The 15,307-nt window shown below is 37.1% G+C and overlaps 4 protein-coding genes across 6 annotated transcripts; 2 read left to right on the top strand and 2 right to left on the bottom strand.

Moving 5' to 3' along the window:
* The first annotated feature begins 38 nt into the window (after positions 1–38).
* LOC100121259 (YTH domain-containing protein 1) lies at positions 39–5,705 on the top strand. Of its 3 annotated transcripts, none has more exons than XM_001604808.6 (6): positions 39–749; positions 2,010–2,520; positions 2,599–2,815; positions 2,896–3,100; positions 3,192–3,453; positions 3,533–5,705. In XM_001604808.6, the coding sequence occupies exons 2-6, from the start codon at positions 2,120–2,122 to the stop codon at positions 3,891–3,893; spliced, it is 1,446 nt and encodes a 481-aa protein (XP_001604858.2). In that variant the 5' UTR covers positions 39–749; positions 2,010–2,119; the 3' UTR covers positions 3,894–5,705. The 3 variants fall into 3 exon arrangements, with proteins under 3 accessions (XP_001604858.2, XP_008215235.1, XP_008215236.1); XM_008217013.4 differs by having other exon boundaries at positions 109–1,579; XM_008217014.4 differs by having other exon boundaries at positions 109–675.
* Positions 5,706–5,708: 3 nt separating this feature from the next.
* On the top strand, positions 5,709–7,588 carry LOC100677852 (carbohydrate sulfotransferase 11). The gene is made up of 5 exons (XM_031921338.2): positions 5,709–6,171; positions 6,242–6,432; positions 6,523–6,642; positions 6,715–6,855; positions 6,936–7,588. Exons 1-5 carry the CDS (start codon positions 5,935–5,937, stop codon positions 7,315–7,317), a joined length of 1,071 nt encoding a protein of 356 aa, XP_031777198.1. The 5' UTR covers positions 5,709–5,934; the 3' UTR covers positions 7,318–7,588.
* Positions 7,339–10,593, bottom strand: LOC100121274 (SUMO-activating enzyme subunit 2). Its single transcript, XM_031921336.2, has 8 exons — positions 10,314–10,593; positions 9,890–10,044; positions 9,528–9,815; positions 9,372–9,442; positions 9,073–9,291; positions 8,734–8,991; positions 8,067–8,659; positions 7,339–7,976 (listed from the first exon to the last, which is right to left on the bottom strand). The coding sequence occupies exons 1-8, from the start codon at positions 10,455–10,457 to the stop codon at positions 7,677–7,679; spliced, it is 2,028 nt and encodes a 675-aa protein (XP_031777196.1). The 5' UTR covers positions 10,458–10,593; the 3' UTR covers positions 7,339–7,676.
* Positions 10,594–12,050: 1,457 nt separating this feature from the next.
* LOC103317869 (putative ankyrin repeat protein RF_0381) lies at positions 12,051–13,859 on the bottom strand. The gene has a single exon (XM_008217814.1). It carries the CDS (start codon positions 13,857–13,859, stop codon positions 12,051–12,053), a length of 1,809 nt encoding a protein of 602 aa, XP_008216036.1.
* Between the last annotated feature and the right edge of the window lie 1,448 nt (positions 13,860–15,307).

Consider the following 15,307-nt stretch of genomic DNA (forward strand, 5'->3'; position numbering starts at 1 on the left):
CTTCTGTAACTGCGTGCCGCGTGGTGTCGCCGCAGTCGCTCGCTTTGTTTAGCGGCCGGATCAGGAAAGAGATCGCGAGTGCATCAGCAGTCGCATATATATATATATATATATATAGTACAGCGAAGACGCGAGTCGTCGCTACGAGCCGCGAACGCATATAACGCAATGAAGAGTAGCCTGCAGTTCAGCCTATATATAACGTGTAGGAGGTAGACTGATCTAGTGTCGAACACCATAGGGCATAGATAGTATACATCGCAGACGATTCGCAGTCCGCAGAGCAGAGTCCATGGACACTACGAGCGCAGTCCTGGAAGCAGAATTGGCAGGAGCTCTACCTCTGCAGGCACTGAGCATCGTCCGCATCAACCATCGTCAAGGTGGCTCTTGCTCAGTTCTCGCCACTGTCCACAATCCGGCCTAACTTGAAGCCAAGCCATCGCTAAGCTTCGTTGACCGGCAGCAGCTATTTGGCAAGCCAGCAGCAGCCCTCGTATCTCGGAGGCTCCAGCTCCGGAGTGGAAAGTTTTTTGACGCAGCCGCGCCGCCGCCACCGGCTTGGAGTTATAAATCGAGAGGACCGGAGCAGCTTCATCAGCAGAATCGCCTCCACCCGCAGCAGCCGCCGCCGCCGCCGCCGATGATCTTTTGTTGTGAAGTGCGACGACAGTAGTGTGTACAAAATTTTATGAGACGCGCGAATAGTTATGATAATATCGATGCACGGAGACTCTATGCTGTAGCACGTAAGTGTGTGCGGCTGTTTTTTGGGGTGCTTTTCTTCGAAAAATTCCTCCGCTCCAAGCCAGAGCGCATTATATGTGCACAAGGGTACATGTATACATATATACATGTATGCACATATAGATAGTGAGATCTAGATATAGAGATGAGAGAAAGAGAGATCAGTGAGATTTTAAGAAATGCCAAAGGACTTGCTTACTTCGATAGAGCTGCTATGCATTCGTGATTGCACGAACTCTTATAATACGTACGCGGTGTTAGCTCTCTCTCTTGTGCATTCTCAATTTACACCCATTCCATTGTATCAAACATGGCCAAATCGTATAGCTTGTAATCATTGAAACCAAAGTTCAAAGTGCTGGTCTTTTTACAGTTCATAGGACATATATTCTAATTTTCTCTATAGTGGACTTAATATATGTGTTATATTGTTTTTATTACCTCCCTGGGTTCTTCACTCCTCTCAGCAAATTCCTAGAACTTGCAGAGGTTTACTAGGAGACAAAAAATAGGACACTTTTACTACTCAAACCTACTCCAACTAAAACTAGTTCCAAGCAAAAACTGCGGAATACTTATACTGTGTCTGATTGTTCAATAACTTTAGAAGCTGTAAAAGAAAAACTTATTTTCTATCGTTTTCATCAATTTATTATATAATATCAATGTAATAGACAAGTACATAGGATTTTTTGTTAAGAACTCTTGCTTAAGAACATTCCTAGGATATACTGAAAAACATGGATAATGATCAACTTTTGTTCATAACAAACAAAACTTTTTTTGACAGCAAATGTGTCAAAGAGTCTCACAGTTGTTGTGTCCAGTTGAGGTCAGGTTTTTTACCTTTTTGTTTGTGTCATGTTTGCTTATTTAATTAATCATTCAAAACTACTTTTTTACATTTATTATTTTTTATTTTTTATTCAACTAGCACGATTGAATCATCTTTATTTCATTACACTACATGGTGGTTCCTTGAATAAATAATTTGATTTTTCAATTTTAGCTTAAGAAAACCAGAATAATTTAGTCTCCTGAAAATGTTTTTTTTTATCTGAATGCTTAAGAACGGACTGTCAAGCATTTGGAACTTTTATCAACCTTCTGCTATTAGAAAATTGGGAAATTACTTGATACTAATTGTGAATTTGAAAGTTTTTATATGTAGTTGCCTTTACCACCATGTTGCTCTAAATTTAATTTCACCATGTTGTCATCAAAGTATATTTAAGATATTTTCTTTTATTCTTGCATTTCAGAAAGTATTTCACGGTAGAGCCTCATTGCAGTATAATTGGTCTGCCCAAGGATACATATCCAGGTTGACAAATTTGATTTCATCTCAAGAGAATTTATAAAATTAAGAGTCATGGATAACACTACTGCTGACACTGACAACCTCAACTTGAGTTGTGGTGAAAACGACATAGGTGATGAGTTGAAAATCGGAGCAGATGAAACTTATGACACACGAAGTGAAGTTTCATCCAGCAGCTCGGATTCAGAAGATGATGACGATGATGACGACGATGATGATTCAAGTCAACCAACTATAACATCGGTTTCTTCCAAGTCTTCCAAGGAAGACACTAAAAGGAATCACAAAAGCAGAGGCAAGAGAAGGCAATCAAGAGATTCATCTTCCAGTCCAGAAGCCAAAAGAGCTAAATCGAAAGAAAGCTCCAAATCTAAGGGAGGCACAAATGCTGCATCTACAGCAAAAAGTTATGACTATGCTACAAAATTAAATTACCTATTCAGAGATGCAAGGTAGTTACAAAATAATTTAGATCATATTTTAGTTTTTAACTATATAATCTAATTATTCATAAATCATTTATGTTATAGATTTTTCATCATTAAATCTAACAATGCAGAAAATGTAACTTTATCAAAAGCTAAAGGAGTATGGAGTACTCTTCCACAAAATGAAGCAAATCTTAACCAAGCTTACAGAGGATCAAGAAATGTATTACTTATATTTTCAGTAAAGGAATCTGGAAAATTTGCAGGATTTGCGAGACTTAGTACAGAATCTAGAAGAGATGGAACTTCTATTTCTTGGGTATAAATATAAAAAATTCTTGCATGTTATTAGAAATATAACATATTTATTATTTATCTTTATTTGAATGAAAATTTTAGGTATTACCTCCTGGACTATCTGCTAAAGCTTTAGGAGGAGTTTTCAAAGTTGATTGGATTTGTAGGAAAGAATTACCATTTACATCCACACTGCATCTATACAATCCTTGGAATGATGGAAAACAAGTGAAAATTGGTCGCGATGGACAGGAGATAGAACCTCGAGTTGCTGAAGAGTTATGTAGGCTGTTTCCAGAAGACGAAGGTAACTTGTCGCTGCTCCAAATGTTAAATGTAAAGAGAAATTGTATACATCAATAGATTTTCTGATAAAAATTATAAATCCGTCTATCTAGGTATAGAAATGACTCCCATTTTACGTAAATCAAAAGAGGCTGCTAAATACGTAGTGAAACCAGTAACTAGGAATCACCGCGAAAACAGGACTGTGATAACATCTAGATTTATTCGAACGCGAGGAAGAGGACGAAGACTTTTCCTCACGTCAAGATCTCGATTAGCTTCTCTAGCAAGGGGTGGACACTTAGCAGATCATCATAGAAATGCGCGAGATCATCATCGATATTCCAGCTGGTTTAATCGAGGAGAATATCCAAAGTAATATACTGCCACTAGAGTAATTACTTTCAATTCAACGGAAATAACTTATATTAACAAACTTTAATCTTTTTCACAGAGGGTACGGTCCGTCTGCTTTGGGCGTTGCAGCAGCTGCCGAGGCTTACGTTGCCGATTATATGCGCACAATGCAACATCAACTACCACCTCTACCTCCTTACGTAGCCTCGCTACCTTATGATACGTTGCCACCACCTCCTCCACCCCCACCGCCTCGCTATTACGAGGGTTTACCTTTGCCACCAGATTATGGTGCAGCCGCGGCAGCAGCGGCTGTGGCTGCAGGTAGCCTTGAGAAGCGCAGTTATGAACGCAGCGTTGATGAGTTCCTTTGGCGCACAACGAGTAGTCGGCATAGCCGCCACGGCGATCACAGATCCTCGCGTGATCATCATCATCGCTATCGGGAACGCAGATAGACGCCTGACCATACAAACATTATCGCTCTTTTTTTACACATTTATTGTAGAGACAAACTCTTACTCTTTTTACGAGTGTTAAGTTTCACGCAAGAATTCAATTATTCTTTCTTTAGATTAACGCTCCATTTATTAAGAATTATGAGCCAAGCTCGAAAAGTGTCAATTTTGGCTGGTTCCAAGTAAACTTTGTTTTTTTTTATACTTTATTTTTCATCAGTAAACATTTTTATTTATCTAAGCTTGAAATTGCATGTTAAAAATAAATTAAGCCTCAAATGAGTCATCCTAATTAAAATTTCAATCAGATGTTTTTTTTTAGCAATTTGCAACGATTTCATTGACGGTGTACCTGACAATTTAGGTTTATTGGATTCGATAGCTTCTAAATATATTTTGATTTATTTTATAATTTTTTTTTTACGAAATATACTGCGAGCTGGAACTTTCCGAAATGGACGCGTCAATTCTTTAGTGGGTAAAATTAAGCAATGTTTGTTTCCATTTTTTGTATTGGTTGTAAATGTTAATATTTAGAATCATATGCGTGTGTGATGTAGTTGTTAAGAAACGAGTTAATTATTCTTTACACGCTCGTATTATTTTGCAACTTGAGAACTTTTGAGAGATTTATTTAACTGTACAATATGTACAAAATATATTTGTATTAAAAAAGCGATGTTACAACATAAACCAGAAGTAACGCATCACTGTGCGTTAGGCGAATTTAATGTGTAAATTTTTTGTGTTTGAATTGTATAAATTAATTAATACTAAAGTCTAGACTTCATTTCGGTACCGTTTCATTTCTTAAGTAACAAAACAATACATATGCTTCCCTTTTTACGAGAAATCTTGCTGCAATTAAGTTATCTTAAAGTTTTGCAAATTAGTAAGCAGCTGCAAATTCTAAAGTACACCTATTTATAAAAGTATACAGTATGATATGATGTACAAACAATTTGTTTATCTTATTATTTGGTTTAACTTAATTATACATTATCCTAAATATTTGTTTATGCTTCTTTAAAAGAAATCTATACAGAAAACATTTTTAATATTCAGTTTAAAGAATTTTAAGTGTATTTGATATGATCTAAAATGGTTCGATAAAACAGCAAAGTATTTTTTGTATATTGTATAGAAGTTTTTAGGATTTGATGATGCACAACAAATGCGTAAAAGTATGTAATTATATTAGAACATATACTAACTAATCTGCGTATCAATCGACGTAGATTTCATGTTTGAAATGCAAGAGGTTATAGTAAACAGATTTATTTAATTATCTTTTTTTATGTATGCTTAGCCTTTAAGTGTCAACATTGACGATCGAACACATGTAAGTTTTTTCATGATCCTCAAAATATGCTGGATACCTATACTATATTAGACCAAGCGAATTTTACCGTGAGGTATTATTGTTTGTTTCACTGTAGTTTTCTTCGAAAATTTCCTTTGTCTCATAGGTATCACTTATACAAGTTGCAGTAAAAAAAATTAAACAAACTTTTGATTACAGCGCATTTAGTACATACGTATGTTCATAACGTATGGAGAAACAAAAAAATTTGTCAGTACAGTGAGCGTAAGAACATTTATTCCTAATACTTATATGTAGCGACGTTGTTGTATTGTATACGATTTTTTATACTACGCAAGTTGCAAACAAATTAAGCCGTCTACTATATAATGTTGTTATTCGAGGGAAGCTTCTTTGATTTCCAATAGACAAATCTCTCTTTTATCTTTTGTGACACGCTACTACAGAAAAATAAAATACGGCTGGTATAGCGTACTGAAGCCTAAAAAGCTTTGTAGTGCTTATGATTTTTACCTTTATATTTTTTTTTACATGGACATAATTTCTTTTTATTTTGTACGAGGGGGCAAGCTCAAGTGAAGATAAGAAATTATCGTATCCACGCCTACAATATCTGAGCGGAAGTTCTATCATCCTCAGTGCGAAACTGTCTTTTGAGTATACAATATACATATTATACCCTCCGCTTGTCTCGACTAAACAAAAAGATTGTGAGTTATGACGGCTAAAACGCGACTCATTCGTTTTACATTATTTTTCATTATTTATGTAAGCATCAATTTGTTAATAGCCAAATTGAGAAGCAATGGTTCAATTTATGATAACGTATTAAAGGTTTTGAGAAATCCTAAAATAAATTTAAAAAAACATAAAATTGGTATTGAAGAAGAAATTAGTATTACTAGGAATACTTTTACTGTGCAGGAAAATGCATTTTTCTATTTTGAGAAAGAGGTAACTATTAAAATATTTTCCTGGTTAATTGATTCATGTTTAAAATTTCCATGTTGTTAAATATTTTTAGCAAAAAGAGACTAAACAAATTTCGGAAACTTGTATAGAAAATAATTTAACTACTTTTGTTGATAAAACCAATTTTGCGTACAGTCCCGAGCATAAAGGATTATATTGTTGGATCAAAAAAGCGGGCTCATCCAACTTTATAAAATTATTTTCAAATACGAATAGTCAAATGGACTCGTACGATATTCATAGGTAAAGACGTTCATCGTTTTAATCATTTATTTACGAACCATTTCGTCAATTTTCTTGGATTTATTTAGCTATAAAACAGACTTTTTTTAGAGAATTTCAACTATTGGCCCCCACAACGGATAAGTTATTGATTAATTCAATACAAGATCCAAAAATATTTAAACTCTTGATAGTTAGGCATCCATTCGAAAGGCTTGTCTCTGCGTATAGGTAACAACTAACCCAATTTTATTTGAAAAAAAAAAGAAAGCAAGACATTAAAAGTGCACTTAATTAAAATAGAGACAAAATAGAAGATAATTCAAAGTACACAGCAGAATCACATATTTATGTTCCGAAAATATTTAGTATAACGAGACCAAAATTATTGCAATCTGAACCTATTGATGATTCTTTAGTAAAAACATTTTACGAAGATAAGAGGTAGGCGATGATATACTGAACTTAAAAGAATGTAGCAGTATTGTATTAAAATAATAAAGGGATTTTTTAAACGATTGCAGATTGAAATTAGTGCCATCGTTTGGTGAATTCGTTCAATGGCTTCTACAGCAAGATTCTAATAAAGATGATCTACATTGGAATCAGTACTATAAGCATTGTGCACTTTGCTCCGTTCATTATAATTATGTATTAAAATTAGACAATTATACAAATAATGAAATCAGTTACCTTTTCACCCGAATGAATTTAGACAAAACGAAAATAAGTCTGCTCAAGTTGGAACAGACAAAGAAAGGTCATACGAATTTTGACGAGACTTGCAATTACTTTAAGAATCTCACTCACGAGGCAGTGGTAAATTTGTACGAAAAATATAAAATTGACTTTGATATGTTTAATTACGATTTTGATAAATATTTTGAATGTACAGATGGGGATTAAACATAGAAGTCAACGATGTACTTTATTTTTTTAATAATTTTTATTTAGAAAAAGTTATTATCTTATGAAACAGCGCGCATTTATTTAAAATATGCTTTCTTCCATGAAAACAAATATAAAGGTATTACTTAAATTTCTTTTTTTTTTAATACACATATATGAATTACTTTATCATGCTATGATAATATACAACAGAAAACAAATTATTCGATTACATTAATAAACCTTTATAAAACTAAAACTGATCTTCGATATTCGTTCTTTTTTGCAATACAAAATGAAAAAACCTATTTTTTATTTGTTCGAATGAAAAATAAAATGTTCGATAAACTGACGATAGTGCTTAGTTGACTTTTTCATTAATTTGTAATCACGTAAAAGTCATCGTCAGGGCCATCAATAATAAAACAATCGTCGTCGTCGTCATCATTGGATGGAGCGGGGGCGATACTTTTATACTTTGACGGTAGCTGTGATGTGACAGATGTACTGGAATCGTGTTCAACTATGCAGATATCATCATCGCTGTCTGACACATTGTTCACCTCGATTTTCCTTTTTTTGCTAGGGGTGCCATCAACGATGGGTTCGGTTTTGCGTTTTTTCGCAGAACCAGGTTCAGACGTCTGTGGCGATACTTCGACGTCATTCTTGGTGCTCTGTAATAATATTGTTTTAAAATTTTTATGTGTAAATAAAGTCTGTTTAGCAACTGAACTACGAATGGTAAAGATATTAATGTTACTTACTTGTCCGTTTGAGGTAGATGGCTTCTCATTAACGTTGTTTTCTTCTTCTTTAGGTTTGAGATCTTCAGCATCAGCTGTGATTACGAATTCAGGTTCATCACTGTTCGGTAATGGTTTTTCACGGTGTACCACTGTGACTTTTAGCGAATAATTTTGTAGAAAATCATCTACACTGAGAATTGCTCCATCAACTATGCCAACCTCTTCTAATACTTTGTCATCATTCTGCTCGGTTTCTCCTTCTTCACTGCTGATGACAACAATGCCTTTTCCATCAATCATTACATCTGGAGCAACCATGTTCATACCAGCCTTTAATACTGTATCCTCTAGCTGCTTTACCGTCATTTTTTTCAAATCGGCTGCCAGAGCTGCCGTTGGCGTTTTAGCACAGACATAACACTTAGGATTCGGCTCGTTTATACACTTTTCTGGTACCAGAAGTTGATTCTTGTGATTCATTTTTGGTCGGAGATAAACTGATTTACAGTCTTCAAGTTTTTTCAAAAGTATACGAAAAGCATGTAAAACTACTACACCAGCAATTATTGCATTCGTTGTAGCGATCGCTGGAATAATGTTGCCTGCCATTGCTGTAATAAAGATGTAATTAGATTAATATGTACTTCATAAAAATTTATATTAGTTTTAATTATTTGCTTCTTACATTTTATATCAAATCGTGTTTTTTGTGGAATGCCAAAAATATGTGCCCTAATGTTAGCGCAAGCGGCTACAAAATCCATTGCTGCTTGGTCATCCTTATCCCAAATCAGATGATCTGTGGCTGATTTTTCTCTACAAGCAGTAAAGGCGGTGCTAAGATTTTTTATAGATTCAGCAAATACCAAGCCACATTTTGCTATGCTCCACTGTTGCTGATCTCGTAATCCTGTCTCTGATTCATCTCTGCTACATCCAGCCACTAATACAAAAAAATGTATTAATTAACTTTAAAATTTTCAATTACTGAAAATTGTATATATTTATTATTTCGCTAGCTTACCTCCGTCTGGTAAGTTATTCCAGTCTAGTGGTACAGGTGGCCTACGTTTCTTCCACAAATTATCCATACTAAGGAGGTATTTGATATCATCATGGAAGAGCTTGGTGAACAACTTTTCAGGATCATAGCTGTTAGACTGTGCCCATGTCCTTGTTGAAACCCGTTCAACATTTCCTTTGTCATTGGCTTCAGTTTGCAAAGCACCTTCTCCAGCTGTATCTACAGAATTCATGAAAACTCAAAGTTTTTAAAAAGTTTACAATAATTTATTTATTAGAACATAAATTGATGGAACGAACCTCCAGCTGCTTCTGGATCAGCAGTGTCTGGTGAAACATCTTGATCTGGATCTTCTTCACCAAAAAGTTGACTATGGAGAATAAATTAATATTTTAATGAAATGCATTCAAGACTTTAATAGATAATTACAAGTATTATAAATAATGAATACTTACTTGAACAAATGTTTTGCCCAAACTATACAATGGATTGGTTCACTAGGAGTGTTACGTATGGTACATCCCGGGAATGTTTTCTGAGCTACCTTGGGGGTGCATTCGTAACACTGTGTCAATCCTTTCATTATAAGTTCAACTTGTCCATCATAGCCAGCAGTTCCTGATTCAATCAATGGTATTTCCGCTGCCAAACACATTCGATTGACATGGTTACGGGCTGCTCTGTTATCTAATGCATTCATGACGAATGTGAACTTTTTGAAGAAGTTGATTCCATAATCAGTTCTACAACAGGAGAAAACAGTGAGTTATTCGCTTCTTAAAGAATATAGCATAAATAGGCAGCATCGGATACTTACGTAGTAATACTATCATGGTGATGAATAATTTTCACATCGGGATTAAAAGTCAAAGCTGTTTCCCGAGCTACGGCAGCTTTTGACTTTCCTACATGTTGCTTTTGGAAAAGGAACTGTCTATTCAAGTTGCTCACATCGATTGTATCGAGATCAATCTGGAATAGCATGGTAAATAAAAGATGAGCAAGAGAAAAACAATATCACTATAATAATCGACTCGAATTTATTTCAATAATAAATTGAACTAAGCAGAATTAATGAGAGAGATACTGAGATTAATGGAGAAAAGTGCAAATGTTTATTCTACTGACACGGTGTATATACATAACATACATAGTAGATAATAATACAAGTACGCGAAAAAAGTGAGGTTAGCTTGGAGCGGCTTTTTTCGTCAAAGTTAAAAACTGATTATTCAACTTACAATTTCGATGTCTGGGAAGCCTGACAAGACCAGATTTTTGAGAATTTCACAGCCGATTCCACCGGCACCCACGACCAATACTTTGCTTTGAAGAATAGCATTTTGCAAATCCTCGTTGAAAACACCTTCGATTGCCGCCGCCATTTTTCATGCACCGACCTATTCAAGTCTACGGCTAAACATACACTAAACTGGCATGATGCTACCATGCGCTTCTGCGCCTTGTGGATTTTGTGAACTTACTATATGACGCTGCACGTCTGCGCGTGCCGCTTCCCTGTAGGTAAGTATGGGTGTCTGCTAAAATGCCAATACCTGCATAGGCTGCATAGAATATGTATATTGGGAGCATTGGGACTTGGGAGTTCAAAGTTGCAATGCGATACTAGCGGCAGCTTCGGGAATTAGAAAACATGGCGTCGACAAAGAGACTGTCACAAAGTCTCTGTTTACATTGGTGGTATATGGGAGTTTAGTATTTTTAGTCAATTTTTAAATAACAATTATTGTAAATTGTATGTGAACTCATGAAATCAACTTCTAGAGTTGACTATTATGTAGGGCGTAATGTATTTTTGTACTTAATACAGAAAAGTTACTAAAAAAAGAGTCTGCTGCACTAATTCATTCCTCAAGGACTGTAATTCCAAAATGCAAAAACTCTGTCATTGAGTTTTTACTCAGTACTCAGCAAAGGAACGATATTTACTACAAATTGACTAAAAAAAATTTATTTTGTGTATCTGAGCAAGAGTACCACACATGTTAATCATGCCAGAATTTATAACGTTCTGGCCTTCCATCATGTTTTTTAATAACGGTGTAGCTTCACTCTATTCACACGGAGTGTGTAAGAACACCGACAAGATTTTTGATCGTGTAAAGTTTATATTTCTACATTTTTTAATGAAGCTCCATAAGAGCCCTGTATATTTCGGAGACTTTTTGACCACCATCTTTATTAACCTTCAAGCGCGCGAACAAAGTTTAAACTCCCAATACATAGAGCAAAGATCTGTGCTCTATAGGTATACTTCGACTCGATACTGTATTTTCAAAGTAGTAATTCTTTTCGTTTATTATAATACATTATTGATGCGAAGAAAAGGAAAACATCAACTAAATCACCAATAATTTATAAAAATAGGATTGGCAAAATAAAAAAAACGCAGAAAATTCGAAAAATTCTCAGTAAAAATTACATAGGTAAACATAGATTTTAGTCACGACAACTGTGGCGTTGGGTGTAAATTCGTACGAGGTGGGTGTTTTTAGCACTTCAAAGGATTAGAGGATGGATAATAAAGGCAATAGACATTTTTAGTTTTTGTAGGGTATAAACATATTTATTATAATGCTAAATCGTATACAAAGATTATTATTAAGTAGATCGTGTAACAGTGCGGTAACTTGACGTAAAAGCGCACGTGGACGGCGCTATATTTATTTTATACATCACACTTGTGAAAAAAATTGTTTTTCTTCACGCGTGTTTGTCAAAAGTACAAGTATTATGTAAACCATCAAAAATATTAAATCTCTTGCTTTTAAAAACGTTCTAATAAAAATATTGGGTTTTCGGTCCAGCTGTTCTAAAAACACATGATAATCATTCTATTCGTTCGTCTTCGAGCGATTTAAGCACGTATGTAAGTATAAAAACTTCTAAAACTACAAAAAAATTAAAAAAAAAAGGAGAAAATACAATAAATAAAACACGAAGGTCAAAACATAATTCTAAGCATTCTCAAGAAGAAATTTAACATCCTCATCACTCAAGCCATGAAAAATTATTTCGAAAGCCGGATGCTCCGGACCCGCGAATCGCAACAGTTCGCTTAAAATAATGCATACATTTTCCATATCTTTCTGTTTGGCAACAGCTGCGTCGAATCTTCTCTTCATTATCGGGCCATAATACAGGTAAGTGGTTCGATCGTAGCTGTTCTCAAACGCTTTCAGCAGATTTTTATTTCTCGCATAACGCAGTACTTCTCGCTCCGATCCGGTCAACAGGGCCAGATGCGTTATCGACGTATCTTCGAACACAGAATTGCTCATGATCATCAGCTCGTTCCGAGCGGCAGAGTATTGCCGCATGGCGAGTTCGTCGTCTTGTATAACCGCAAGATTATAGTCGTCGAACACCCGTTGGTTTGTTTTGAACTCGACTTTGACAGCGTGCATGATGATCATGCGGGTGACGATGGAGCAGACGCCTTGGATGCTTACTTGCAGTATGGTCTTCTCGGCCTCCCTCTCGATGTACTTCTGATTCAGGTCGGTGCCATGTTCGAGCAGCAGTTCTGTCACCTTTTTTAGGTTCTCGCTTGTATTGGAACCATGTACGCTTAAAAATAAGGCGGTCTTACCGTGCTTATCCTTGGCGTTGACGTTGGCCCCTCTGGCGATGAGTAGGCGAACGTTCTGCGGTAGGAGTTCTTTGCTCGCGACGTGCAGTGCGGTCAAGCCGTTGTTGCAAGCTTGGTCGACCGCGAGTCCTCCCGCGGTGCTGTCGAGCACTAGTTTCAACAGGTTGGGGTCTGGATTGCAGGCCGCGTGGTGAAGCGCCGTGACTCCGTTGTTATCGACGTGCATCAAGTTCGCATCGTACTTCTCGACGAAGAGCTTCACTGACATCGGATCGCCGTTCTGCAAGAGGACATCGAAGGCCGACAGGCCGTCGGCGTTCAGGTCGTCGATACAAGAACTTTGGAACTTCATCAGGTTGGTCAAAATGGCCGCGTCGACGTTGAGCATCGAGGCCCAATGCAGGGGCGTGTTGCCGAGCACGGTTTTGGCGGAGACGTTGGCGCTACTGTTCAACAGCAGATTAACCATTTCCGCGTTGCGGCACAAGATAGCCTCGTGCAAAGGGGTCGCACCGATGCGGTTCTGGTTGTTTACATCGGCCCCGGCCTCGATGAGAATCTTCATTAACTGAAGATCGCCGGTATAAACGGCGGAGTGAATCGCCGTGCAGTTGTTGTTGTCCTTGGCGTTGACGTCGGCCCCGACATCCAGCAGCATCTTCACGAGGAGAATGCGTTTTTTAATCCAGTTGTTGCTGTCCGAGGCGATCGTCACGCAAATTCCAGACTTTGAGCGGGACATATCCGCGAAGCGGATGCAATCCATGCAGTAGGCATTTTTTTCTTTCAGTTGAACATTAGGTACAACTTCCCCGAGCAAGTCCACGTGAGTTAGGTCCACTACCGCGAGATGCAGTGCAGTGCTGCCGCCGTGTTGGTTTTTGATGTGCACGTTAGCTCCGGCTTTGATCAGCTCGAAAGCTATATCGTAATTCACATAGGCAACTGCGAGATGCAAGGCTGTGCAGTTGCCGTAACGGCTGATAACGTTGACGGGACAGCCGAAGTCGATGAGCATCTTCGTGATGGTGAGATCGTCGCAGGAAGTGCTGAGCATGAGGTAAGTGTATCCATCGTGTTTTTGGCGTGCATCGACGCGAGCCCCTTGTAACAGCAGTTTTCTTGTCTCTCCTTCATCGCGTCGCTTTATGGCGCTCCACAAACGTGAGTTCATGTTATAATATCTCGTTTGTCACTACGGATTCTCACTTTTCTCTATATGTATACAGAGAAGCACTGATGCACTACCGCGATCGACTCGTCGTCGCAGACTGTCGAAGCCTCGAAGGTCGATCGGAGGGCCGATCTGTGGGACAATGCATCCCCTCCAAATGGCGTCGGGTTTTCCCGAGGCTTTTCTTATACCTGCGAGTGGCATCGTCGCATCGGCTTGGCTAGCGGTTTATGGGTTTGCGTCCTCGACGCGCAAATATGCACCCGAAGCCGAATTAGCCAAGCGAGAGCCAACGCGCTTGTATATTGGCTGGGGGCGCATACGGCAGCTCCCCCGAAATCTGCCAAAATCCACGCTAAATAGTAAATCTTATGGGAAAAAAATAGTTCGAGCTGCAGCCGCCACTAGAATTTCTTTGACAACTTCCATAAGAACACGTGTTAAAATTACATATCCTCTCTCTCCAGCTGCACCCAGCGCACCCATGGCTGAATGACGTCATCGGGTAGAGTGTGTATATATATATATATATATATATATATATATATATATATACACGGAGAAAAAAATGTTTAATCTATCGAAGCGACTTCAGTAGGCTCTACTTGAGTAAAAAATGTCCGAGAATAGACTCGCACAGCACAAAATTTCCGAGCGGGAAAAGTGGGGGAGGCGCAGCAATGGCGGTAGGCGGGGCTAGACGAGTTTGGGCCCTTCTGCGCATTCGATGAGTGTTAGTCTAGGCGCTGAGCACTTTTCGTCGGACTTGAATAGCCAGTAGATCACCAAGGTTTTTTCTATGTATTTTTGCCTCCTGAATACAAATTTCTAGGGTGGAATGCCCAAAAGTAGTCAGGTAATTTGTTATTAACAAATTAATTGTTAATATTTAACAAAATTATGTTTTATTTCAAGTATTTCAACCCAAAAACAGTTTTTTAAATTCTTTATATGAATCTAAATCGAAAATGTTCTTATAAGATTTTCTGAAAAAGGCTTTGTATTCGAGTAAAAGAGTACTAAAATCCGGTCAAAATTGCTATTTTTCTCTCAATTTTATCAAACTTGATCAATTGTTACTCAAAAACAAAGCCTTTTTCAGAAAATCTTATAACATTTTTGATTTAGAATCATGTAAAGAATCTTAAAAAATGTTTTCTGGATTGAAATAACATAATTTTACTGAAAATTAACAAATAATTTGTTAATAACAAATTAAGTGCTCAGATGTCTACCACGCAGGATTTTCTTTCGTCAAGTCGTCAAGTAGATTCTACTGAAGTTTTGAGTAGCCTCAACGTTTTTTTTTCTCCGTGTATATACACACACCTATAAGATCTAAGTGTCCTAAACCCGTACAGAGCAGCGAATCCATATTTTCAAAGCAATTTTCTTTAATAATTATACTTATATTTTTATAAGCGGTATGACTGGTAGGGTGCGCGAGG

This window comes from Nasonia vitripennis, chromosome 1 (genome assembly GCF_009193385.2).
Source record: "Nasonia vitripennis strain AsymCx chromosome 1, Nvit_psr_1.1, whole genome shotgun sequence".
Classification (NCBI taxonomy): Eukaryota; Metazoa; Arthropoda; class Insecta; order Hymenoptera; family Pteromalidae; genus Nasonia; species Nasonia vitripennis.